General features: G+C 39.8%; 2 protein-coding genes across 4 annotated transcripts in view; one reads left to right on the top strand and one right to left on the bottom strand.

Annotated features, from left to right (window-relative positions):
• Nucleotides 1-2,834: 2,834 nt before the first annotated feature.
• On the top strand, nt 2,835-10,274 carry egln3 (egl-9 family hypoxia-inducible factor 3). Its single transcript, XM_007566263.2, has 5 exons — nt 2,835-3,391; nt 8,318-8,437; nt 8,606-8,742; nt 9,186-9,259; nt 9,396-10,274. Exons 1-5 carry the CDS (start codon nt 3,032-3,034, stop codon nt 9,428-9,430), a joined length of 726 nt encoding a protein of 241 aa, XP_007566325.1. The 5' UTR covers nt 2,835-3,031; the 3' UTR covers nt 9,431-10,274.
• A 9,382-nt stretch (nt 10,275-19,656) lies between these two features.
• npas3 (neuronal PAS domain protein 3) overlaps nt 19,657-25,587 on the bottom strand; it is a 308,598-nt gene continuing 302,667 nt past the window's right edge. For all 3 annotated transcript variants that reach the window (XM_007566262.2, XM_016678753.1, XM_016678755.1), the window contains one exon: nt 19,657-24,041. In XM_007566262.2, coding sequence (XP_007566324.1) covers nt 22,429-24,041 — 1,613 coding nt within the window. In that variant the 3' untranslated portion in view covers nt 19,657-22,428. The remainder of the gene's footprint in view (nt 24,042-25,587) is intronic.

Genomic DNA, 25,587 nt, shown 5'->3' with positions numbered 1-25,587 from the left:
GTCATAAATATTCATGAAGGCTAATTCATGTTCATGACAAGTGTCATGTCAGTCTTATTCAACCCCCTTCAAATAAAGTGTTAAGTTTTGTCTTGTAAGATGACTTTTAGTCAAATCTGAAACATTTATTGTCTATTGATTGAAAATATAAAACATTTTCTTGCATTTTTAGACAATGGCAGAAAATGATTTATTTTAGTTCAGTCATGAATGACACACAGACCCTATAAATAAAGTGGTGCTAGCTAGTTCAGAAAAACTATAAAGTAGACAAAATGAATGGTGGTGATGAATCACACATACAAAGATACACAATAATAGAGGGAATTTTTCCTCATGTAGCATATCAAGTATGCATGTAGCATACTGAGTATGCTACATGCATACTTAGTATGAACTATTGCTCCAAAGTCACAATGCAAGCAATTATCTGCTGTCATCACATCAGTGTTTTCCTTAGAAAACATTTTAAGCTAGTTTGAGTAATGAACTGAACAACTGGAATGGACTGAAATTATTTATTTATTTATTTTTTTAAGTGCCTTGAGATTACATTTTGTCATCAGTTTTAGAGCAACACTAAGGAAAACAGTTGTAAAGTTGTTCTATAATAAACTGAATTGAATAAAATTGCTGGTTAGCTAGCAATTGTACAAATACAACTATGGGGTAAAAAAGACCTGTAGATACTGTATATCAGATGTTGCTGTTTAGGATAAACTTTAGATCTGAGACTTGTGTTTGGTTAATAAAGTATACATTACTGTCAGTCACAGTCCATCAGAATCAAATATTTCAGTGAAATTACATAGAAAATGAATGTGGGTAATGACCCACTTATGGAAGCTTGGTTTTGTAATTTGAAATGTAAACGTAATCAAATGTATTAGAGGAGGTAAGACTGAATTTGAAGTTGCATGATGTCAACCCATTTCTTGAGAAATACGTGGAATAGTGAAATAATACAAACCTTGTGTCAAAAATATATAGTAAGAAAGAGACCTCACCCAGTCAATTTTGACCCACTTATGCATTTAGGGGTTAGAAAGTGCTGAATGAAATGCATTCCACACTTTTTGGATCTGTGAAACCTCATCAGTTTCCTTCCGCTTCACAACTATGTTCTACTCTGTGTTGCTCTTAAAACTGCAAAATCACTGTACATGTTTGGTAAAGTTTGGGGCTGCAAGAAAACAAAATATTACAAAGTTTAAATACCTTTGCAAACAACTAAATTTACTCCGTGACTGCGCAGGAATCGGTGTTTCTTACGGTCTCTGCTAGCCATATAAATAGAAAGGAATCGACACGCAACTTCTATTGAATTAGTTCTGTTTTGAGCTGACTGCTTAATAACTGACCTGATTATTTAGTTCCGAGTGCTGTTAGAAATGCTAATGCCCATAATTTCCTAAGTCTGCTATATTATTCAGCTGTAACAACAGTTAGTTTCCCTGCGCGTGGCGAAGATCACGTCCACTGCCAACAGGAGGAACTGTGCTTGTGAAGTCGCGAGGGCTACATGATCTCCACGTTGTTCTCAATGGCGCCGGGTACGCCCAGTGCGCGAGCACGTCGAAAACAGCTCGTCTCGTCTTAAACAGTAGAACATATGTTCAGCTCCACTGCTGACGAGAGGAGAACCCACAACCTCTGAAATGCTGCGCGTCTGGCTTTACACTAAAGGCTCCCGAGTCCCGACTACTTTACCCAAAACATACTTTTAATAAGAAATGTGACGTCACATGTTGTCATTAAAACCAGTGACCCCCCTCTCCTGCCTCCGTTCCTCAACTCCCGTTCTACTCACAGCGAACATCACATTCAGCACGTCCCACACCGCTCTCACATTCAGCACACACTTTCTCTGTGAAGCAGCGTGAACAACAGCGGAACATGTGGACCCTGGTTTTCAAAATAAAGTCCCAGTATCGCTGTTAAGATATATTGGTTTAGTTTCACGATGAATAGTTGTCATATAATTAAAAATAGCTCACACACTGATACAAACAGTAGGATTGGCGGGTAAATGTGTGAAAAGTGAAATGTGTTCTTCCTTCACTGTTGGCTCATCTGCAGAACAGGATGAGTCCAAACAGTGGAAAGGATCATCAGGACTGAGCTTTCCTCAGGATTTATACAGATCTAAGGTCAAGAAAAGGGCAGCCAACATCTCTGCAGACCCCACACATCCTGGGCATGAACTGTTTAGACTTCAGAGCGCTGTTAGCAAAAAACATCCAGCAGAGAGACAGCTTCTTCCACCATGATGTTGATACCTTGCAAATATGCACTAATTCAACCTTGTCTCCTTCTTTTTGTCAAAAAACTATATATAGGAAGAAACAAAATATATTTTTTTTATTTAGCCTTTTTTATATATTCATATTTTTGAAAAGTTTACAGTGAGGGGCTAACAGCTAACATAATTTAGATTAGACCTTAGAGCCCTGCCTCTTCTATCTTCGTCTACTTGTGGATTCTGAAAATTGCTGAGCTATTTCTTTCTTTCATTTTTTTATTAATTAAATTATTCCTCTGATTTAAGAGAAGAATAGGAAAACTATATATCCGTATGCCCATCTTTGGATGTTCTTTTTTTAGCATTTCTAGTTGCTTATCTGCTGTTGGAATGTAATTACTCTACTGTGAAACAAACAAATTAATATTTTGATGCTATTCCACTGTTTTCTGTATATTGCATACACTCATGCATGGAAGAGTGTATGGTAGGAGAGGTGCGTGATGTGGTTTTGAGATTTAAATTTGACATTTCATTTTGAAGTGCTACCGGAAGCAGTATTGCAGGCAAAGTGGCTACCTCTGTAGTTTTCAGTGTTTAAAACGGCCCTGTGGTTCCTTGAGCTGTGAAACGTTTTCTGACAGCAGATCAACAGGGAACATCTGTGCTTCCACTCAGCCTCAGCTGAGTCTCTGACAGCTGTCCACACACGCAACTTTTCTCTCCCTGTTTGTAAAATTTAGTGGAACTTTTTAAACACTCTACCTCAGTTCAAGTCCCCCCGTCAAAATGCCCTTTATTGAGAACGTGTCGTACACGGACTTGGAGCGGTTGGCTCTGGAGCGGCTCATTCCGGCTCTCCTGTCCCACGGCTTCTGCTACGTGGACGGTCTCCTCGGGGATCTGGCCGGAAGCGCTGTGTTGGACCAGGTGGTGGAGATGCATCGCTCCGGACAGCTCCAAGACGGCCGGCTGGCCGGCTCTATCCCGGGCGTCAGCCGCAAGAGCATCCGCGGGGATCAGATTGCCTGGGTGAGCGGCGCGGAGCGCGGCTGCGAGGCGATCAGCTTTCTGCTCAATCTCATTGATCGGCTCATCTCCGTGTGCGCCAGCCGCCTGGGAGACAAGGCAATCCGGGAAAGGTCTAAGGTAAGGACGCCCCTCTCCAGAAACTTTGAAAACGCTGACATAAGTTTTGTCCACATCTACATTGTGTTGGCCACACTGGAGAACAGTTTGTCCCATAACTGCTTAACGCTTTAGAAAACAAAGGCAATCAGACTTAGATTTTAGAACCTCTATGTTTCTATGTACTCTTCTACTTGCTTCGCTTCTCAAACCTACTTCTTTATTTTATACTTGCCCTAAATCAGAGATGCAGCCTCTATAGATGTTCATTACTTTTCTCTATTTTTCCACTTGATACAACATTTGTATATACATTATATGCAAAATAATCGCAGGATAACCTACAGCTAAACAATAAATAAATTTTATGCAATGTCCTATAAATTATAGGATGCAGATTAAAATTAATCTGCATCCTAGATATTGCACTAACTCATCAAATAATAATTTCAAATAACTAAGATTTCAAAAATAAACAAAGAAATTGTGACTAGGATTTTTGTCCCAGAGACGAACAGATAGTGTCCTGAGGTGTGAGTCTGCCTCTGGATTGACTCTGTGTTGGACTGATGGTCACCAGCCTGGACCACCAGCTGGAGGACTGAAGTTTGAGATAAGAAGTAATATTTATCCCCACCTGTTGGATCGCTTCTTTCACTGTTGCTTATCTACAAAATGTGCAAACAGGATCAAAAGCTTTACAAACCACATAAATCAGAAAGCCTTTTTGCATATATGGTCTGCAAGGCATTACTGGGGTCCTTCTAACAGTTGTGTCGAAGCAGAAACCAAACGTCCACCAGCTGGTCAGAGCTGACCTCCTGTCAACAAGCTTCCTGAGACAGACGAATCCTGGAATGGTCGGGTACGAAACGAACAGAACCTCTAAGGTGCAAAGTGGCAGAAGAAGCAGCACCTGCCCATAGTCAACTGTTTGGATGGAGAGAAGTGCCAAAAAAAGGCTGATAATAAAAGAGAAAAACCCACTGAAAAACCTACAGTAAACATCTTTAGTTTTAACTTCACCGTGTTACTGTTTGTTTGTTTGTTTGTTTGTTGTCTTAGCAGAGCTGCAGCATCTACAGCAGCAGCACTAAATAAGATGCTCCACATTTCTCTTAGGCTTCCCCCTTTTGGTAACAGCCATTCATTACATACACATGCAGTCTTCAACACACACTGCAGACCTCATTAGCTCTGACTTGTTCAGAATCCAGGGAAGCTTTCTGTCAGAAAAACGATACATTAAATGAGCAGAGATGTTCAAACCTCTGGTTGCAATCCTGCAGTGGATTTCACTCCCACTGGTGAGGCTCATGGCTTCATCTCTCCCTCGATCTCCCACTCATTCAGATTTTCACTGCCTCACTTCTCAGAACCAATTCAGGCTTGCTCACTCACACAGATTTACAGTAAACTAAACACAAACAAATATACACAAACACATACACACACGCATGCATGCACGCACACACACACTCACACACATTCCCAGCATGGCCGCCCATCTCCAGCTCCAGCAGTGTACAGTAAGGCCTTATCAGACATCTGTTTGGATCAGATGGAACGTGGGGAGGGGGTGTTAAGGGAAACAAGTCTACACACACACACATGCACCCACACACTCACTCACTCACACACACAGTACCTGTAGGTGGAAAAAAAATAAACTTTGAAAAGATGATCAACATTTTCTTGGAAAACCATAAGCCCCTCCAACTTAAACAGCATATTTCTCACCTGTTTGATGTGAATTTGTCACTTTAATATGATAAGTGACTTTAGCTTTATTTGGTGGAACAGAGCTAAACTCAGTAGAATTCAGACAGCTTTGTTTTTAGAATGTCAACTATCAGGGCCGGCCCAAGCCTTTTTGGGGCCCTAGGCAGATTTTCACTGGGAATTTAGTGTTAAATTTAGTGTTCATTTAGATGAACACTAAATTTAACAGTAAACAAGTTTGATGCCTCATATTCCCCAGCAATGACAGCAGCCAATAGCAGGAAGAAATCAACTCTAAAAATGTGCAGCATCTCTAAAAGTAACATTAACATAGTTTTTCCATGTGTAAATTGTAGTTTATTTTATTCAATGTTATTTAAAATATATATTTGTTATTATGCTAGCTAGGTGCTCTTGGGGAGAATCTAGCTGTAAAGGCCCAAAGCAGCCGCTTAACTCATATATGCCTTGGGCCGCCTCTGTCCGGGAGCAGAACGTGAACTTACAGCTCTGCCTTTTCAAACAATGAGCGGCTCTTTTATTTGTTCTCTACAAACTGAAGCAGTAGCAGTAGTTTCACATAAAGGTCACAGCCCAGTGAGAGTCTGTTTGTTGAGGTGTTGGAGATTGGCACAGAAGCAGTGGAAAGATGTGGGCAGCTGTGCAGACGGCCTGCAGCTCCACGCGCCTCACGTAGCTCTGTCATTAAACCATCAACAGGCTGGACATCAGCCAAACTGCTGCTCAGAGCTCCACAACCCAACCACCACCCAGGGCTTTCTTTGTAAATAAGATAAGATAACGTTTAAACTTGGAGGCGTTTGATTTTGAATCTCTTTCTTCAGCTGGGCTCCACTTCCCCTCCTGTGTGTTTCCACTTCTTTTTTTTTCCACTCCGCTTGTGTGGCAATGATGATAAAAATGAGAGTACAGCGCACATGTGCGTACGTGCTTTGGTGCTAGTGAGTAAACAAGCTTGCGTGATCTTCCAGCTTCCGCTTGGCGCAGCCAGACCGCGGTGCCGGATCAGTTCACCAGCTCTTTATCAGTGCTGGGGGTTTGTCGTCATCAGCAGACGAGAGGAGCTGACGTCAAGACAAACAGGACAGAGTTCCACAGTAAAGAAGTCAAATGAAGTCAATATCAATGTGTGCAGCAGTGATTTTCCAGAGAACTACTAAAAAACTATTTTCACTAAACTATTCTATTTCAAGTTGAATGCATGAAAATTCTGCAGGGCAGTAGTTTAGTTGGCCTGTTGGATAGACTGTCTTCACTGGGTTTATATTTTAATGGTGGAGATAGCAAGGCAGGGAAAGAAGCAAAGACAGGAAAGACATAGAAAAAAGTAGGTCAATTGTAATCTGTATCATAATCTTAATGTCCTGCAATTGAATCATTTAGAAGTTTCACTATGTCTTTCTCCACCGAGGTTCACACCAGCCCTCTTTCGTCGTCTTTAGTCTAACTCTGGTCTGTTTGTGTACAAAGTCTGGTTTATTTCTGGAAGTGTGAATTGTAATCAAACTCTGATGCAGACCAAAAGTTCACTTCAGTTGCTGTTCAACCAAGCAAACCAGAGACTGTTCCAAAAGCAGGAGGTGGAGTCTAGCCCAATGCATTCTGGGTAAATACAACCAAAACAAATCTGTGAGACTAGGGCTAGCTGGAGAAATGGCTGTTTTTTTTGTTGTTTTTTTTAGCACAAAAGAGAAATGCTACAACCGCTAAAATCTAATGCTACTACATTTTTGTTAACATTTTGTAAAGAAGGAAATTGGAAGCTTCTGTCTTCTTCAGATGTTTTTGTGACACTTCCTGTAGTGGTTCATGGTGCAGCGTCACCACAGGCGAGGAGGCAAACAGGTTTTACAAACTGCAGCAGCTAAAAATGGAAGAAATGTTAAAATGTTGATTTTCGGTCAAACAGAGTCTACCAGACTATTGGGTGTGAAAACACCCCACATCTGTTGAACAGCAAAAAATCCTGGCAGAACACAAAGTCCAGGCAGGCTGGGAAATGGAAGATATTGTTCCATCTTTCATGTTTCTGCTGCCTGTTGTTAAACCCAACATGTCCACATCTTGAAGCTGAGAGGCACAAGCATCTTTACCCTGAAACTCACTAGTGAAATTGTGCTGCTTTCAATACATCCACCTATTTGGTGGATCACAAATAGCTGGATCAGCTATTTGTGGCATTGACTTTGTTTTTATTTTCTGAGGTAGGAAGTCCACAGTTTGTATTGACCTTTACAGTCTTATATTTGATAATCATATCCTGGTCTTAGCCAAGCAAACACTTCCTGCTCAGGTGTAAAGGTCACAGCCAATCAGAATGGGCGTGCAGGGTAAACAAAGCTCCTTATCCTCTCTTAAACAAGATTTAACATGTAGAAAACTAATATTTACAGCTTTGTCCCAACCAGAAGTTCTTATCAGGTTGATACGAAATTGTTGGCCTGTTGTAACAAAGTGAGAGACGTCTCACTGCTAACGATACAACATGCTGCTGCTCATTCTCACTCAAATGCCAGATGTAGAGCGAGTATCACAGCACTGAGGTGGTTGATTTAGAATGGGATCTTTGAGGAAGATTAATGCATACGTGACCTGGGAGTGAATATTGCCCCGAGATATGAGCTGAAGTTAACCCTCACATGCCCACGCTTTAATAGCTGTCTTCAACACAGCTTATAATTACAGTGCAAAGTCTAATCTGTTTTCCCTTACCCCAAAATACCTCCCATTGACTCCTCAAGTTCACCCCTGTTTGGATTTGTTTTCCTTAAGGACTCGTGGTCCAAACTAGGCCAGTCCTACATAACAGCACAGCTAGAAACGCCCACACACAGACCCACGCGTGCAAAGATGAGTAAGCATGTGCACTATTTGTGTACGTGCTGCTGAGGGTGTAGGCACACAACTTCATGACACACCCCTGATGTGCACCAGAATATTAGCAAATAGCTCTGCATGCAGGCGGCTGAACAGGAAGCTTCTGTTATCTGCTGCTGCTGATATTCATCAGCTTCTGACTTGGTGCTGATGGTGTGAAGTTCTTTCTCACTCTTCCTCACTATTTCCATCAATATTTTTTTCAATGGAGACAATTAACTCTTTTTGCTATCTAGAATCAACTTTGATGATGTATTCTCTTGGATAACTCGTAATGTCGTCCACCGTTCCGATGCTTCCTACTTATGTGAATCTGTTTGTTTTTAGGCCATGGTGGCATGCTACCCAGGAAATGGGGCAGGCTACGTGAAGCATGTGGACAACCCAAACCGTGACGGACGCCGTCTTACCTGCATCTACTACCTGAACAAGAACTGGAACCCAAAGGTACCGCAAGGTCTACTGTCTACTGTTTATGGCCATGATGGCTTGAATACAGCATAATGATGGTGAAATGAAAACATCAAATTTTAAATTGTTGAGCCAATTTAAAATTGGAATGACATCAGCCTTCAGTCACTGTTGTTTAATATTTTGACGTGTTTGTGCTGACAGGAGCATGGTGGTGTCCTCAGGATCTTTCCAGAAGGAAAATCATACGTGGCTGACATCAAGCCGCTTTTTGACAGACTCCTCATCTTCTGGTCTGACCGCAGGAACCCACACGAGGTGCAACCCTCCTATTCCACCAGGTAAACCTCAGGAAAAAAGCTCAAACGTCGGACATAGCAACAAATTATTTATTTAAAAAAAATTTACATCTTGAATAGATGAGATCCACTAGCACCTGAGACTGTCTCTAAAACGCATTTAACTACTTATTCCAGTAGTTCAAACACTAAATACACACAGTGGAAAGCATCTTGGCAAATACACAAAGGCTAACATCCATGCTCTGCCTTATCTCCAATATTGCATGTCAGCAGAAAATAAATGGTCAAATAAATGGATTGTCAGCTTTGCAAATGCCAGAAAATAATGTTTCAAGTAGCATTGCATTATGTACAATAAAAAATAAAATAAAAATCAGAGAAACTGAGCCACAAACAGGCAGGGCTCCACTGATCCATTCTTGCACATTTTATATTTGTAATTTGTCAAAAAGATGCTGAACTCAGTGTTGTATTGGTTTCAGGTATGCCATCACAGTTTGGTACTTTGACTCTGAGGAGCGAGCCCAGGCTAAGAAGCGCTTCAGAGATCTAACAGGTAACAACTCTTTACCTCTATTACTCTTTGTAAAGTTAGTACCAAAAATCATAGTTTTATCTTCAAATATTCACCTGGTTCAGCTCCTATTTGGCTTATTCTGTTCTTAACCTTAAAGCTTTTCTTTTCGTTTCAGCTTCCACAGAGCAGCAGGGCAGCAGCTCTAGTTGATGGTGAGGAAACTCTGCCACCTGGTGTTTGGAGAGAACATCACACTTTCACTGAGACCCAGCTTTTCAAACAGCTGAATCAACACAGTGGAGGATAAACAGGAAGATGAATTGTAGGATGCACAGACGGGTCTTGTGGTCTCCAATTCTCCGAAATACGAATTTCCGATGCTGCTCTGACCGTGTTAAGGCTGAGACAGAGCTGGCAGGACTGCATCTGATTAACCAGAGGAGCTGTTCTGGACTACGTCCGTTTTTTTTAAATGTTTGTGTAAAGCTCTGCCAACTCCTGCTGAGTGCCCAGCTGAGACTCCAGCCTTGATCTCACAGCTTCTGACAGAAAGAGTTGGCAGAAAAGCCTGACGAGTTTACATGGACGTGAAAACGGCGAGCCTATGAGACAAATGTTGTTTTTCTGAAGAATGTGGCACAACATGAATGATGCAAGTTTACAAACTGGGAGGAATCGACAGTATGTAATGTCTGAGTATAAACTAACCAATGAAAGCTGAATTTAGGAAACTCTTATTAAAACATATGTTGTATCATACCAAATACATACCATGTTCAGACCAAATTTGAACATTTTTGTGAATTTTGTTTTTAAGAAATGTTACAGATTCCCCCACAACATCTTGAATAGATGAGATCATCCATTGAATATATGTTTAACTTTGCCTTATAGAGGGAAAGTTAAACAAGAAAACCAGTTAAGCAGAGATTGAATTATATCGTATATAATGTAGACTTTTTCAGAAATGCACTGTCACTGTCCGCCTGTAATGCAGGGAACAAAAACACACATTTGTTTACAAACCATTATGAATTAAAGATTCATGTACAGATCAATTAAACACACTGATGTTTTTGCTGCTTTGTTTGCACTTAATTCATTACAAGAGCACAATCTTGAAATGCAAAAAGAAATGTTGATATTATCTTGATTTCTGGACTGTTTTTGAGCTCCAGTCCCAGTTTAAGGTAATCCTTCAACAGTCCTTGAAAAGGACAGGTTCTACTGTTCTACTTTGGGTAGAACAGTACTACTGTTCTACTGTTCTACTGGGTTCTACTGTTCCAAAACACCAGATGTGATAATAAAGCAAGGTAACAAAACTTTCTTCAGTGCCTCATAATAGCGACCTACTGGCCATGGATTTAGTCAACAGCTGCTCCAATTTCTGGAAACTTGGCTCTTTTTTTTTGGTTGATAATCCAGGTGCACACCCCTTGAATAGTTTCATGCATTACCTGCTTGTCCATGGCCTTAGATAAATGAATCTAGACACAAAAGAGTCACAAACATTTCCTAAAAAAATCTAATCTTTTATTGAGCAAAAAAAAAAAAAGTTTCTGGTCTTTAATTCAAACTAGATAGAGTTCATTGTCTTTGTATCAGAACATTCATTTTAGATTGGGGTATTGCAATTATTATTTTATTTAAAAAGCATTAAACATGTAAAGATGTCTTTCTTTAAAATGATTTTAAAAAAAACTCGCCTAGGTGAGCGGCTCCTGTTGTGTGTCCTGGGCTCCACCAGGGGGAACCCTTTAATGATTCTACTGATGCTCTGACAGAATCTGTGTGAAGCTGCCATGGAAGAGAGGAAGAAAACTTCGTCCTCCATCAAATTGCTCATGTTATCAAGTCCCAATCTGAACGTATAATGAAGTTCAGGCATTCTTACATTGATATGGGTGTATGCTTTGACTCAGCGATGCTGAAACATAAAATCCATCTTCATTTTGAGCTTTCTAGCAGAAACCAAAATCAAAAGTAATATTCAGAACTGTTCATGGTTCCATCCACCTCTTGTTCTATCAGAAGAAAAGTAATCCGTGATCGCAGAGTAATTCCATCCATTAGCATACATGCATTTCATTGAATGGATTATTCTGTGTTCTGTGTCGTTGTGCCAGACATACATGTTGGAAACATAGTGAAAGGTTTTGGTTTAGTTCCGTCAGACCAGTGCTGGGAGATTTTGTCCAGTGTGAATATTTCAACTCTGCACAGTTCAGACTTATGGATAATACATGACATTTTTCAGTTGAATTGACTATCATTTAGAAGATTTCTAAATGATTCATCTTGTTTTCTGTTTTTAATGACACAAAAACCAGACATTCTAATCTGGGTGTGTTGACTTTTTACATCCACGCTTTAGTAATTCAAAATCTTAATACTATTTTACCATTAGGCTGGTTAATCTAGAAGTGTTCCAGACTGATTATAGCTGCCAGTCATAATACATTTGCATCCATCACATTATAGCAAACTAAAGTTGTAATGACTTTAGGTGGAAATAATCTGGATAAGATAAAAATCTTCCAGTGTTTGTCCTTCTAAACAGTATTCTGGGTTAACTCCTGTTGTTCCATTAGTCCAGTTCTGCTGTAATTTTACTGACCTTTTTTTTTTTTATTATTTGTTTATTTTTTTTAAAGCATCAATAGTTTCAATAAACTGAATCATGGTTTTCCACAAGCTTAAGTTTTACTTATCTGAATAATAAGAAAAAAATTGAATCATTCAGACATTTGTTCTAACTAATTACTTTCCTTCTTCCTGGAGTTCTTGTGAAGTTTCTTCTGACACAACAGCTTCACATCTAGGACACAACTACCACGATATTAACCGTTTCTCTTTTTTGAACCAGTAATTTCCCTGAAACAAATTTTCTTCTCCAGAAAATTTCTTCTTCAACAAGGTCATAAAGGTATCCATTTCAAATGTTTTGTGAAAAAGACACATCTTATTTTAAATGTGTATTTTAACATTTTTAATAACAACAATATTGTTGGTGTTTTTGGAGAAACATTTACATATGTTGTATGTATGTACAATATTGTTGTATGTAAATAACAAACTGAGAGAATATTGAATTCTATACTAAGAATATTGAATCTTAGTATAGAATTTAATTAACATAAAAGTGAACATCGACTTGGAAGAAAGTCGCTTTATTGGCTGTTGTTACACTATTTAGCCTCTGGATGTCACTGTATCTCCACTTTTATGCAGTCTCCATCAGCTCTGGGATAATATGTTAGTTATTTTCAAGAACTTGAGCATTACAAACTGAATCGGAGTAAATGTGTTTCATACTTCTCTATGTAAAACATACAACTAAAGCTTGAAATGCAAATGTTTTAAAACTCTAACCACCTTTTAAATTGACTTAAACATAAGCTGAAGATTAATTATTGAGAACTGTACGAACTAAATATAAAAGCAAAAACACAAACGAAAACTCTGAAGTTAAATTTTAGACAAAAATCCGTTGGTTACATTTATGTAATCTTATGCTGCCACTCAAAATTACAAATGTGTTATTACTGAAACTGAGGATCAATATTCTACTTCGACACCAAGAAGATCCACTTCCATCAGTGGATGATGATTATGACCAGGTGGTGTGAGCATGACTGATGATTATCTGAGTTACAGATTTTTACATTTTCTAAATGATATATTTTTTAGGTGCTACAAAAAAGACTTCATAACACTCATACTGTACCTAAAACATTCAAAGTAGTTTCCATTAAGAACTTTAAGTTGACAGTCACTTGTCCTGTAGATTTGTCACAAGTTGTCACACAAAGATCTCCCAGCAAAACGACTTAGAAAATTGTCATTTGGCATAATTGATCTATATTTGACATCTGCTGTAATTTCACCTCACATGGTCTGCAGAAAGATGCCTCTCATAAACCCATCCATCCATTTTCTAACACCCTTGTCCACCCAGAGGTAGGGTGTGTATGTGTGTGTGTGTGTGCCTATCTCCAGCAAACGTTTTGGGCGAGAAGCGGGGTCCACCTTGGAGAGGTAGCCAGTTTGCTGCACGCACGCACGCACGCACGCACGCACGCACACGCACACACACACACACACACACACACACACACACACGGACGCTCTTACACACACACGCTCACATCTAAAGAGAATTTAGAGAGACCAATTAACCTGACAGTCATGTTTCTGGACTGTGGGAGGAAGCTGGAGTACCAGGAGAGAATCCAACCAGGAGAACATGCAAACTCCATGCAGAAAGACCCCGGGCCAGGAATCGAATCCAGCTACCAATCCAGTTTGCGCCACTGTGCAAACCCCCTCTCGTAAATCTACTTTTGGGGAAAAAAAACAAAAGAAAAAAAACTCCTCAATTGGGTTGAGGATAAGAGAGAATGGCAGCAAGTACATGAAGGAATGCTTGATGTCTGATTGCACCAGATGTTCATTTGAAACCTGACCACAGAGGATGGGATATGTTGGGATGTGACATGTTGTGGATCCAGAGCATGACTCACCAAGTATCACTACATGGAGCTGAGCATTACAGGAGCCAACATCCTATGTTGGATGGTCTATGTCCCACCATATCACAGCTACTGTCCAGCTACTTTGATCATGTTCATCTTATCTCCTCTCTGCCTGGTTTTGGCTAGGTTACTGCATGTTTAATTCACATACATACAGTATATTAATGTGATGCCCATCAGAATCCAGGGCCACTGTGGTCTGGAGGAAATGCAGACATGTTGGAAAGACACTCACTGATGACAGCACTGATGAGGTTCCTGTTACTGTTCACAAGCACCAGGTACAGCCAACATGGCCCTGAACATATCTGAACGTCATGCTGGTGTTTCTCTCAGCAGGTTGTTTTAGGGACGGCTGCTGCCTTTCTAGGACATTTGCAATAGTTGGAATATTGATTGTGTGTGTGATATAGATGTTACTCAACTGCACAAAATTCATCAAAGTGAATCAACACATTGAAAAAAAATGTAGAAGAAAAAATAGTGTTGCACAATTTTGGTCAAACTGTACAGCAGAACCAGCACAGACAGCAGAGACATTAGTGAAAGCAGATGTGGGCAACTTTAAAACAGAGCTAATTGTGTTAAATCTTAACTGTCTTTCAGCCTTGCTCCATTGGCTGAAAGAGAGTTAAGATGATTTTGAATGTGGTAGCGTTGTGCAGACATGGTTCAACCTTGAGTTTGGACTTCTTACATTTAATAGGAGCAACAAAGTCCAGAATCTTGCAACCAGTGTTGTACACCAATGATAAGTCATTAGGACAAAAGGAGCATCTAGACTGATTACAGGAGAAAACTGCAAATCCTTATAGCAGCAATAAACTGCTGAGCAATAGCAGAGGTGAGGAAGTGAACTGCTAACAGTGGTTCACTAACTGCTGAGAGCTGTAATTCAATCAAGCTGGGAAAATGATCTGAGGTAGCAGTCTGAGAAATGTCACAGCATGAAACCACAAGGTCCAGAGTCTATCTGAGTAGATGGGCCGATCCACAAACAGATTGATTATAAGAAACCAAAAGCCTTAAAAACTCAGAAGCCAATGATTTAGCAGAGCAACAACAACAACAACAAAAACATCTCAGTTTACAAGATTATCAGATTTAGGAATAAAATCTTCACTCAGCTCAAAAAAGTCTTGAATAAAATCCATATTGTACTTTGGTGGGTAGTAAACAACTTCACACACAACAGGATGTATGAGCTCAGCAACACATATCCACAGTTCAAAATAAGACGAAGTCACTGCAAATGCTGCATTAAAAATAATTTCTGATAACTGTTGCAATTCCAGCACCGTGTCTGGTAGAATGTGGGAAGCTGAAGATCGAGCAGCCAGGAGGGAGGAGCTCTGAGAACACGCTGTTGTCACCTGCTTTAATCCACGTTTCCCTCAACAGCATCAAATCCAGGAAGTGAATTTGGAAAGAGACATTAGGGATAAAGTTGTATTTGTGAGTGATCTAGAGCTTAGTAGCGAAATCTGAATTGAACACTGGCTATTCTGCTGGGAAGCACCACCAACTGAGCTGAGATTTTTCAACAAGCAGTCCCATGTCTGCACTGAGCAATGAGCCACCAGTGAGACTAGTAGGGGGAAACCAGTGGTAACACTGTTCAGGGTGATTGCTAGTGCTCCATGCAGGTTGCATGTACGGCTTCATGAAAGCAACATATTTAAAATAAGAACACGCAAAGCATATTAATGGACATAAGCAATACAAAGGGAGCGTGTGGCAGTTTAAAATGAAATAAACATGGTGGGTTAGTGTCCATCGTGGCCCGTCTTTCCCATTCAGATGAACTCTAATTCATTTAGAATCTGACAGTAAAAAATTGATTTATTTAAAATATGTAAACATAAAGATTTTACCCAGTAAAAGGTTAGCCAATCACAAGTTTGAACTGTTCAGTAGATTTTAATGTTAAAATCAAACATTTAGATATCCTAACTGTTGATGCACATCACAATACATTTAAATAAATTGAACAAATACATATAAATGCTTTACACAGAAATCCATGCATGAAACTTACAGTTCCAGTGCCTGGCTGTCACACATGAGCTTTCAGCCCCAGTGACACCCAGCAGCACCATTAGATATCAGCTTTCATCTTCAAAATGTAACGCCCCTCTATGTCAAGAGATGGTCTGTCTTCAAAATACTTATACAGCTTTTTATTATGTTTTTACTTCTTCTGCATGTTGGGAATTAGTAGGAGCCCATGTGAAAGTGTAGATGAAAAACAGGCCATGTTTTCATCTCTAACGCTTTGTTTCATCATCTGTCCATCACGCCTGTGATGAAAGGCTGCTCGTTACGCCTGCGGTGAACGTCTGACGCAGTTGGATCTAAATTCAACATCAGGCCTTCTCACTGAGATGGACAGCCAGAGGTTATTAAAAGGAGTTTCAGGTTGGAGCACCACAACACACACACATGGGCGCGCACACAGCACTGGCTGTGATCTATGATTCATGTGCGCTCATTTAAAATAGAGTGAAATATTTAAAGTTAGCTGGTTGGCCCTCTGAGGGTCCAATGACTAACCTCTCCTCTCTCCACTTATTAATGCATGGAGGATGAGATGGAAGAAACGGGAGGCGTTTTAAGCAAAAAGGATATGAAGACAGCCGAGACAGGAGAAGTACTAACTAGACGCAAGATGGAAGAAACAGACACATATAGATTTCGTCGCTTTTTGGTTAGCTCAGTTTATGTTTCACTTTAGCCATTTTGTGTTTAGAATGAAGGTAAGTTTTGTGCAACAAGGTCATAGAGAATACTGTCCTTCAGCTCCTTACATTTAGTAACTTTTTAAAAAGCTAGTCAAAGTTCTATCACAATGCTAACCCACAAGGTTTATCAAAATCTAAATGTTTGATGACTGACTTATCTTATACTGTATATCTTGTCTTTACAGAAGCCTAGGATAAGGCTGTGCTTTTGTTTGTTCAGGTTGAACCCGACCAGGATTTTTACATCCTCCTCAGCAGGAGGTCTGAGGAGATTCCACGTTAGATGGAGATGTGGAAAGTTAATGGTAGATGTAAACAGCTGCTTTCCAAACCTGCAGTAGAACCTGTTATGGTCATCTACCAAATTAGATTCTGTTCAGGGATTAAAGGGGTGCGACTGCCCCCTTAATTAGTGATGTCTTTCAGACCATTCCAAACGCTTTAAGCTTCTCGCTGTAGCTTCTCGGTCAGTTCTTGGGGACTGCACTGGAACTGCGTAACATCCTCAGATATGAAGTTGCCCATTCTTTAATATTGCTGTGAACACAAAAGGTCTTTGTCACGTTCTCACAAAAATAGTTGTAAGAAGTGACAGGTTCCACAAAGCTCATTCAGGTCAGTAGCTGAAGCTTCAAAACACTCAGCATAGACCTGTAGCTCTTGCTTTGACTGTTCCATTCACTCCCTTATGATCTGAACCACAGGGATATTTAAATTTCTGCCAATAGGTTGGAATGAGATGAAGGCAGTGATGATCAGAAAGTCACAAAACGACCCTGCAGACAGACATATTCGCCCATATGGAGGAGGCGGGGTCTCAGAAAATGCCTGAAGATGACTCAACAACAGCAAGCAGTTTCCTGTCTACAGGAGCTCCATTGGGACAAAGTAGATTTTTCATCTTTGAAAGCTGCTTTAGTGTTTTTATTCCTGCTGGGACACGTGACGCTGTCTGTGGTATGGGAGTTCATTGGAGAGGGTTGCACTATTTAAATTCTAAAGAACATTGATGAGAGATTCTAGGTGTTTTTTCTCTATGTCCGTTATCAGTTCAGTAAACTATTTTCCAGCATCTGATGTGGTGGTATGCAAACCTTGACCAGAACAAACTCCATCTGTGAATTAAAAGATTTACAGGCTGTAAAAGTCACATCAGGTGAGCACTGCATGTCCTTTATGACGTCTACATACCATGTAAAAACTAATTCTCCTCCTCGAGGAAGCAGTTTGTCCATTTTTAATCTCAGGTACATTACATAGAGAGCCCCCAACCAAGAGCCAACCAGATCTCAGAGAAACTGGGGTTGTTGGAAAATTGAGAATGCCTTTCGTGAAGTGACCACAGAATGGCACACATAAGCACAAAAAACCACACAAAATACAAGAGAGCAAGGCACCAAGGAACCCATCCACAGCACCAACTCTTCACTAGAGGCTGGAAGGAGGACTGACAGGAGAACAGAGGGACTGTAGGATCTCACTGGCTTTCAGCGAGATTATTAAACAGTTCTGAACCCTTAAGATAAGATGAGATTTATAAGATTCTAATAGTCCCAAGTTTTCTAACCCCCAATTTACTCTGCCTGTCTCTGCTCTGGAATAGATCAGGCTTCACACTAAATACACACCTATTACAGTCAACCAGAGCAAACGGCGGCGGTGCGGCGAAGCACCTCTGGATTGCCATCCGTCAAAATGAACAACACTTCTAGTTTTGGAATAGAAGTATTACTGGCTGTTGGCTGTGAAATACATATAAGAGAATTTGAGGTGCTGTTTGAAGAGGTAAGGTTGTAAATGTGAACCCAGTGTAAAACAGCGCCCCCACTTTACCTTATAGACAAAGTTCCACTTGCCTTCCTGATCACAAACATCAATCAGAAGACATGAAGGAGAAAGAAGACAAAACAAACCTGCGTCTCAGTGAGTGGAAGTGTTAATAGTCTGGTGGGGAGTGAGATGGCTAAATGAAGAAATGATGCAATCTGGTAACCAATTTAATAGAACCTTTTATTATGAATATGGCACCTGCAAGATGGTCAAAACTGGGTTACAGGAAGACAACCATGTATGTGACGTTCTTCTGAACAGATGAGAACCTAGTAAACTTAAAAAGGAACAAAGCTATAAAAAATGAAATATGTACATTTTTTGATTTGCAGCGTTATTTATGATAAATGAAAATGTAATTTCAAAGTAAGATAAAAATAAGCCAGGCACTCACAGTTAGCATCAGTTTGTCATGAGGTTTTGACTCCTTTACAAGGGAAATAAAAATATACACAAAAAATAGAAACCGTAGTAGCATAGTTTTCTCTTTTTTAATATTTTAATTTGTTTGTATTTAGAATTTTATAACACTGTTAACACTGATAATAAGAGATTCCCGCTTTCCCGTATTTCAGCTACTTGGCACCAGGTTCCTCATAAAAGAATCTGTTTAATTGTACAAGAAATAGTTAAAAACACAGACACAGTTTCTTCACAGGTGAATTAGATGACTTTTCAATATTTGAAAATTTTAAACACTATGTATTTGACAGCAGCTGTGATTAAGGTTTTTTAGGGTTTAAAATCACCAGCAAAGTTTTCATTTTTCGACAAAAAACACAGAAAAACATTGAAACAGCTTCAAGCAGCTGTTTAGTTTTAGTTACATTTGGGTGTATTTCCTGGTTTCATTTGTGATATGCCTCCCATTGAACACTCGCTAAAGTATTTTCTATATGCTTGTACTATTCCATTGCCTTTAAATCCATACATAGAAAATGTTAAAATTCAGAGCGTGGAAAGAAATCGCTCCTGAAAAGACCAATCTTAACACTGATAAACACAAGACGTGACAATTTGTTTTGTCCAGATGTGATGGCTGGATCAGAGACTCGGTCTGCTGAACTTCAGCAAACCTTTATCTTTCAAAAGGCCTCCATTTTATCCACATAATGGATATTCCAGACATAAAAAAACAATCAGACATGAAGTAAAATTACAGCTATTAGACTAAAATAATAATAAAAATCAAAAATGGGATTGTTCACAGTAAATGGACAAAATTACTAAACATGCAGTTCAGTTTTCCAAAACACCTAGAAAAATAGATTTATAGTGAGAAAAAATTTCCTGCTTTTAATATTTATAGAAATTGTTAAAATTGTTTTTTTTTTATTTTTATTTTTTATTATTGTGTCTTGAAAGACAATTGTGAATGTTTTCACATTCCTCGAAACCCTTATCTAAGTCAGTTTGATCCCCAAAGACAAATTTGACTGGGAGTTCAAGACGTTTTGGTGCGGACCATTGAAATACACCCAATGCACAGAAAACACCTCCAGGAAGACTGGGAAAATGTTTCACAGTCCAGGCTGCGGTAGTTTTTAACCTTCACCTCAGAGTATATTTGAAATCCTTCCTCAGATTTTTCCTCATCAAACTTTATATTAAATTATGTAAATTATATTATTCCTACACAATTTAAATAGCATAAATATTTCTTATTATGTTCTTTTGGGTGCATGAGCAGGAAACCTGTCCCAGAATTCCTTAGAGGCAAATACATGGCTCCATAAACCTTTGAGCTAGTTAAATATTCTTTTCATCTCTGAGAGAAAAGACAACAAGATAAAGAGGTTTGAATAAGACTACACAACAGCAAAAAGCAACAGTCGAGTGAAAGAGAGAAGGGTTAGAAAATAAAAATGCAATTTTACAAAGACAAAAAGGAAGCAGCAAAAAGTAAATGGTGGACTCTACCAATTTTTACTGGTGTGTTGTTTTTTTTTTTTCTTTTTTGCAAAGGCCACCAAACACGAAATTCCACAACCTCCACTGGTTTCACTAAGACGGCAGATAGAGGGAAACGGAGGAGAAGGAGGAGGAAACAGAGACGCAGAGTTTAGATTAGAATTCATCCAGCTGACAGTTTTTTCCCTCTGACGCCACTTCCTCTCCTTCGCCACACTAGAGATAGAGCACAGAGAAGACAAAGGACAAAAACAGCTACAGTAGCTCAGTATATACTGCATATAGTCAACACACACACAGAGAAGTTGCCATGAAAGACGTTTTGACAGCCAGTGACACTAAACACATCGGTAACACGTTTTTACGGCTTAATCACACGGGGTAATAAGATGACGGGATGGTAAAGACAGGGCTGTCAACTTTCAAAAGATTGACACTGTGATAGCTTATTACAGTTTGATTTATTACTTAGTATGTTTTTTTTTCTCTTTTTACCAAAAAAGTAGAGGAAAATTACAAATGAGCAAGGATCACAGTGCTTTTAAAACACCAAATGTGTGAACTTAGCATTTCTTTTTTTTTTTTTGGCAAAAGAGGCTGGGGGAAGGAGGACACAACCAGAGCAAAAACAAAGCTTTTTTTTTTTTAAAGAAGAGGGATTTTCTCTTTTTTTGTTCATCTAAATAAAGGAAATCCCACTTTACTCCTGTTGTACATTGATTGTTTGACAGATTGATTGAAAATGCATGTCTTTATTACAATCTCCTTGTTGATATGTAGTTTTTAATCACAGGTTCTGGTGATGGGATGGAAGAGAGTGGATTGTTGAGGAAAATGTTGTGGAGGTGATTCTGGTTCAGGAAGAAAAGGAGAACAGCAAAAACAAACAAAATAACAGGAAAACAAGATCCTGTCAAGGTTGTCAACATTCATTTTTTAAGTTAGCAATGTTAAGTATTTAGCCTCAGTCTAACTGAGAGTTAAAAGTGACTCGCTTATCAAATATACAGAAATAAAAAGAACAGAAGAGAGCCTAAACATCTAGAGATCAGCTCCACATTGCTGTGTGTATTCTGAGATTCCTGAAGGTTAGTAATAAAAAGAACAATAATCAAACAGGGGGAAGGACAGGAGGGCCGAATTTACAGTACCCACATCAGCCAGCTGATTCTGGGTAACTGGACGTTTGTTAGCACCACAAATCTGTAGAATTACCAGAAAAAATGTGGACAGAAAGTTAAAGGTCAGATAAGCAGAGTGAAGGTACGAAAGCTCGACAGACTGAGATGGGAGTAGATGTAGTGGAGGTTATGTTTGGTGTGAGACCTGTAGGTAAACTCCTCAGATAAATGAGGAAACTTGTAGTAACATTCGATAGTTCACAGGTCGTTACCCGGCTGAAATTGCTTTTTTTTTTCTTTTTCTGTATAATGTTTGATTCCAAAGTTACATCTGAGCTAGAATATTTCATAAAAAGGAAGAAATAGAAGAGGAAAAAGCATCGATTACTGTCCCCTCAACCAAGAAACATTCGCAAAAACCTTTTGTGAAAAGATTATCTCTGAGACAGCTGCCCTCTCCTCTCAGGTTAAAAATTCTTTTTCTTTAGCCTTGATCACATCAAGATACATAAGAAGGAGAGGCACAGCATTTTCAGTGTGTCACAAATACCTGCACCAACCTCCTGAAAGTATGCACAATCAACATCTTCATAAAGATGCAACCAAAACAAGTGATATCATAAAATGATCCCCTTCAGGCTCCAGTGGAATCCTTAGGCAACATGAATTCTCTGTAGGCAAAAAGGAATTCTTTACAGTAAAGAATCGTTGCTTTTTTTTTTTTGTTCATCTGTTGTAAGAAAAAAAAGTTGTTGATTACAATAAATGGAAGCAAAGATAGATTGGTGATAGAGAAAATCAATAGAAAAGGGTTTTGTGTGTGTGTGTGTGTGTGTGTGTGTGTGCGTGTGTGTGTGTGTGAGGGCCACCCATGTCTTCCACAAAGCTCAATTGCTCAAAGTGCTAGAGTACGTTTGACAGTTCCTGTCTTTTGTTCCATCTTGGAAACACAGTGCTGCTCCACGCTGATAAATTCTTTCTTACTATTTTTTACTACTGAGTAGTCTTTGAGTTAGAAACAGTTGTTGATTTTTTAAACACAGTAATGCGGTCTTGGATGTATTTCATTAATCCTCCTTTCTTTCCAGAGTTGTCTGCGTAGTGTGGATCCCGTTGCTGTACACGGGAAACGGTAGCGTTGAGAAAAGTCCCTCCGCTGTGGTGAAAACGTTAGCTGTCGCTGACATCTGGCCTCCCAGGCTGCCATTCCCAACTGTGGGTGCTGGGGATCCAACAAAAGGGCCTGCAGCTGCTGCAGCAGACATGTTTAGCCTGTGGACATGATGATAGAGCATCTCCATAGGCGTCTTAGGGTCCAGACCAAACCCTGAGCTCTCCACAAAGTTCATGGCAGCATTGGGAAGGAGGTTCCCTTGTGCCATAGCCAAAGTGACGTCTGCTGGCGCGTACCTTATGGTCCCAGTGGTGTAGACACGAGGTGTTGTGGTGCTGGTAGAAGACAGAGTTCCCGTGACACGGTGAACCAGCGGAAGGACCACATTACCAGCCTGCAAGCGCTGAAGTGCTTCAAGATCCCCAGAATACAGCAGTGAAGAAGAGCTTGAAGTTGAAGAGGAGGATGAGGAAGAGTTTGAGGATGTTGTAGGAGTACCTTGTTGTTTGTCCCGGGGGGATGCAGAGAGTGGAGGGGAAAGGGGGTCAGTGGAGGAAGTGTTGGAAGGAGGAGCTAAACTCGTAGCAGTGGAAGAAGAGGAGGAGGCGGCGTTTCCGTTGTATGGAGGCTTTCTCACCCCACCTGCTGCCCCTTCGGGTCCAGGAGGGGTGAGGACTGAGTCAGGGATGGCTACCTGTAGAGAGCCACCTTGTGGGGAAGGGAATGTCTCCTGACTCCCTGCAGCAGGAGGCTTGGAGGTCATGCTATATGGAGACTCATTTCTGGAAATCTCTCTGTTGGGTGGGTAGTTCCAGATGCTGCTGTCATTGTCAAAGTTTATAGGCTCTGCCATCTCTGTCTTGATTTTAAGAACAGAGGATGTGGTTCCTGTGCTGTTTGGGGAGTTGGACGAAGTTAGAAGCGGTGTGGGAGTGATGGAGGTGGCCCCTGAGGGATTGGCCTGTGGTGTAGAGTCGCCTATTGCTGCTGGGCTGGGGGGAGTTGTGGACAGACAAAGCCTCCTGCTTCGTGTTCCATCCCATTTTTGCACTTTTCTCCTTTTCCGCCTTTTCTGGAGCTTGCTGCCAGCACTGGCATCATCACATTTTTGTACTCCTACATCAGCGACCTCATCAATGTCCTCATCTTCCTCTTCTTCGTCGTCCTCTGATGAAGACATTTGTGAGTTGTGGAGTTCTTCTTCTCCTTCTCCATAGTGCTCTACCTTAATATGGAGCCCTCCCAAACTACCCAGTCCACTGATGGTGTTGAGTCCCTCCAGCGCTCCCAGTCCAGCTAATCTTCCCAATCTGCCTTCCAGTCCTCCCTCCTCTCCTCGGACCAGCTCCTGCTCCTGTTCCTGCTCCCCATCTGAGGGCTCCAGGCTGTCATCACTGTCCTGACTTTCAGGGTTACTTGAACTGTCTCCGTCATCATGGTTCTTCATTTCCTCGGATGAGCAATGTGATTGGCCTGGTTGCTGCTGACGTTTGCTGTCTGTTTCTGGATCCTCTCTGTGTTCTGCTTGGTGGCCTGGCTTTCCCTCAGACTTGGTATTTTCATTGTCTGTTAAAAAAATATAGGATGGTTGAAATAAAAATATTAGACAAGTTATTGTGACGTTATTAATTTCATCAGCCTTTCTTTGTTACGCCAGGCCACATCGTCCGACAGCTTGATGCACGTGAGGGTGCAGATCAAGCTAAACCTCTTGCTCAGCTTGCATGAGCTCATCACAAATTTTCAAATGCGCCAAAGTTGACAAGAACTGGACAAAATCACGTGTTATTATTGCTCACATGCGTTCAGTCAGATGGGCTCGCATGGTGAGTCTCAGTTACTAAGAAATGTTTTTTACAACTTTTCTGGCGTATAAAGCTATTGTTATTCATATTTAATTAAAATGACTAGATTAAATTAATTAAATATAATAGATAAATACAGTTGACAGGAATGTGTGTATAATTTCTATATTTAATCGACAAGAAGAGGATTTTTGTTTCTGCCAAAGCAACTCCATTCTATTTGTCTTTTATTGTGCTTCTAAATTACAAATTGTCCTAAAATGTTATTAATGCACACAACACTTGGTAGTAAAGAACAACTTCATTTTTTCATTTTTATGTGTTTGACATCATTGGAAAGCTTTGAATCCACTTTCAAAATCTGAACCCGGTAGACTTGTTCATGCTTTTGTCCTGGCCAGTCAGATCTAAACTCTTCTCATTAAGATGAACAAAGAAAAAACAATAATCACGTTAGAAGACTAATACTTTCATTTCAGATCATATATATTACAATGTTATGTTTTTGTGGGGGCAATTTGAAGTTAGGTGGTCTGTGAGTGTTTGTTAAATAGGTGAAGTGGTCTTCAGCCGGAAAACTTTTGAGAAACACTGGATTGGATAAAAACTTTTGAACTAATTTGGGTAATGAACTGAGCTTAAAGCACGGTTTGATAACTAGGATGAACTGTAATGTGTGTATGTGTGTGATTGGCAGGTGAGTATTTGTGTTTTGTTGTGAAAGTTCTGTTACCTCAGCCTTGGCCAGGATTCTCTTGTAAAATAGATTTTTAATCTCAATGGGATTTTACTGTTGACATAAAGGTCAATAATAATAATAATAATAATAATCATAATCATAATAATAATAATAATAATAATAAGTCAATTGGCCTTTTTTGTAAAGTGTCTTGAAATGATTTGTTCTGAATTGAATTGAATTATTTTCTGTATTTGCTATGTTCACCATCTGTTTTTGTTTAGTCATGTTGGTTTTGTCCAGCCAATTACACACAAACAATACACATATTATACCAGCACAAACAAAGGACTGCCCAGTTGGCTCTGTTTGGAGCCCCTAATGAATCAGTTTGGATGAAAGCAAAACAGATTAAGTGGAAAAACATCTCTGTATAATTCATTTACCATTTCCTTAATCAATGTATCTATTTATTGAACATCCAGAGATTTTGTTTGCTTTACTGACAACTCGTCTGGAATGCAACATGACTGACAAGCTGCCTATAAGCTCAGGTGTGGACTAAAGGCAGCTGCCTTAACAGAGAGGCGGTGGAGTCACAGAGATGCACAGTGGTGGTAAATCTTTA

This window comes from Poecilia formosa, unplaced genomic scaffold (genome assembly GCF_000485575.1).
Source record: "Poecilia formosa unplaced genomic scaffold, Poecilia_formosa-5.1.2 Scaffold189, whole genome shotgun sequence".
In the NCBI taxonomy this organism is placed as follows: domain Eukaryota; kingdom Metazoa; phylum Chordata; class Actinopteri; order Cyprinodontiformes; family Poeciliidae; genus Poecilia; species Poecilia formosa.
The sequence above is the reverse complement of the archived record's forward strand: the minus strand, read 5'-3'. Positions and strand labels throughout refer to the sequence as shown.

Excerpts from the sequence above, each read along its gene's own strand:
- egln3 (XM_007566263.2), top strand. The coding sequence starts at position 3,032 with ATGCCCTTTATTGAGAACGTGTCGTACACGGACTTGGAGCGGTTGGCT. Across the intron at positions 8,438-8,605 it reads ACAAGAACTGGAACCCAAAG|GAGCATGGTGGTGTCCTCAG; the intron begins GTACCGCAAGGT and ends TTGTGCTGACAG. Across the intron at positions 8,743-9,185 it reads CAACCCTCCTATTCCACCAG|GTATGCCATCACAGTTTGGT; the intron begins GTAAACCTCAGG and ends TATTGGTTTCAG.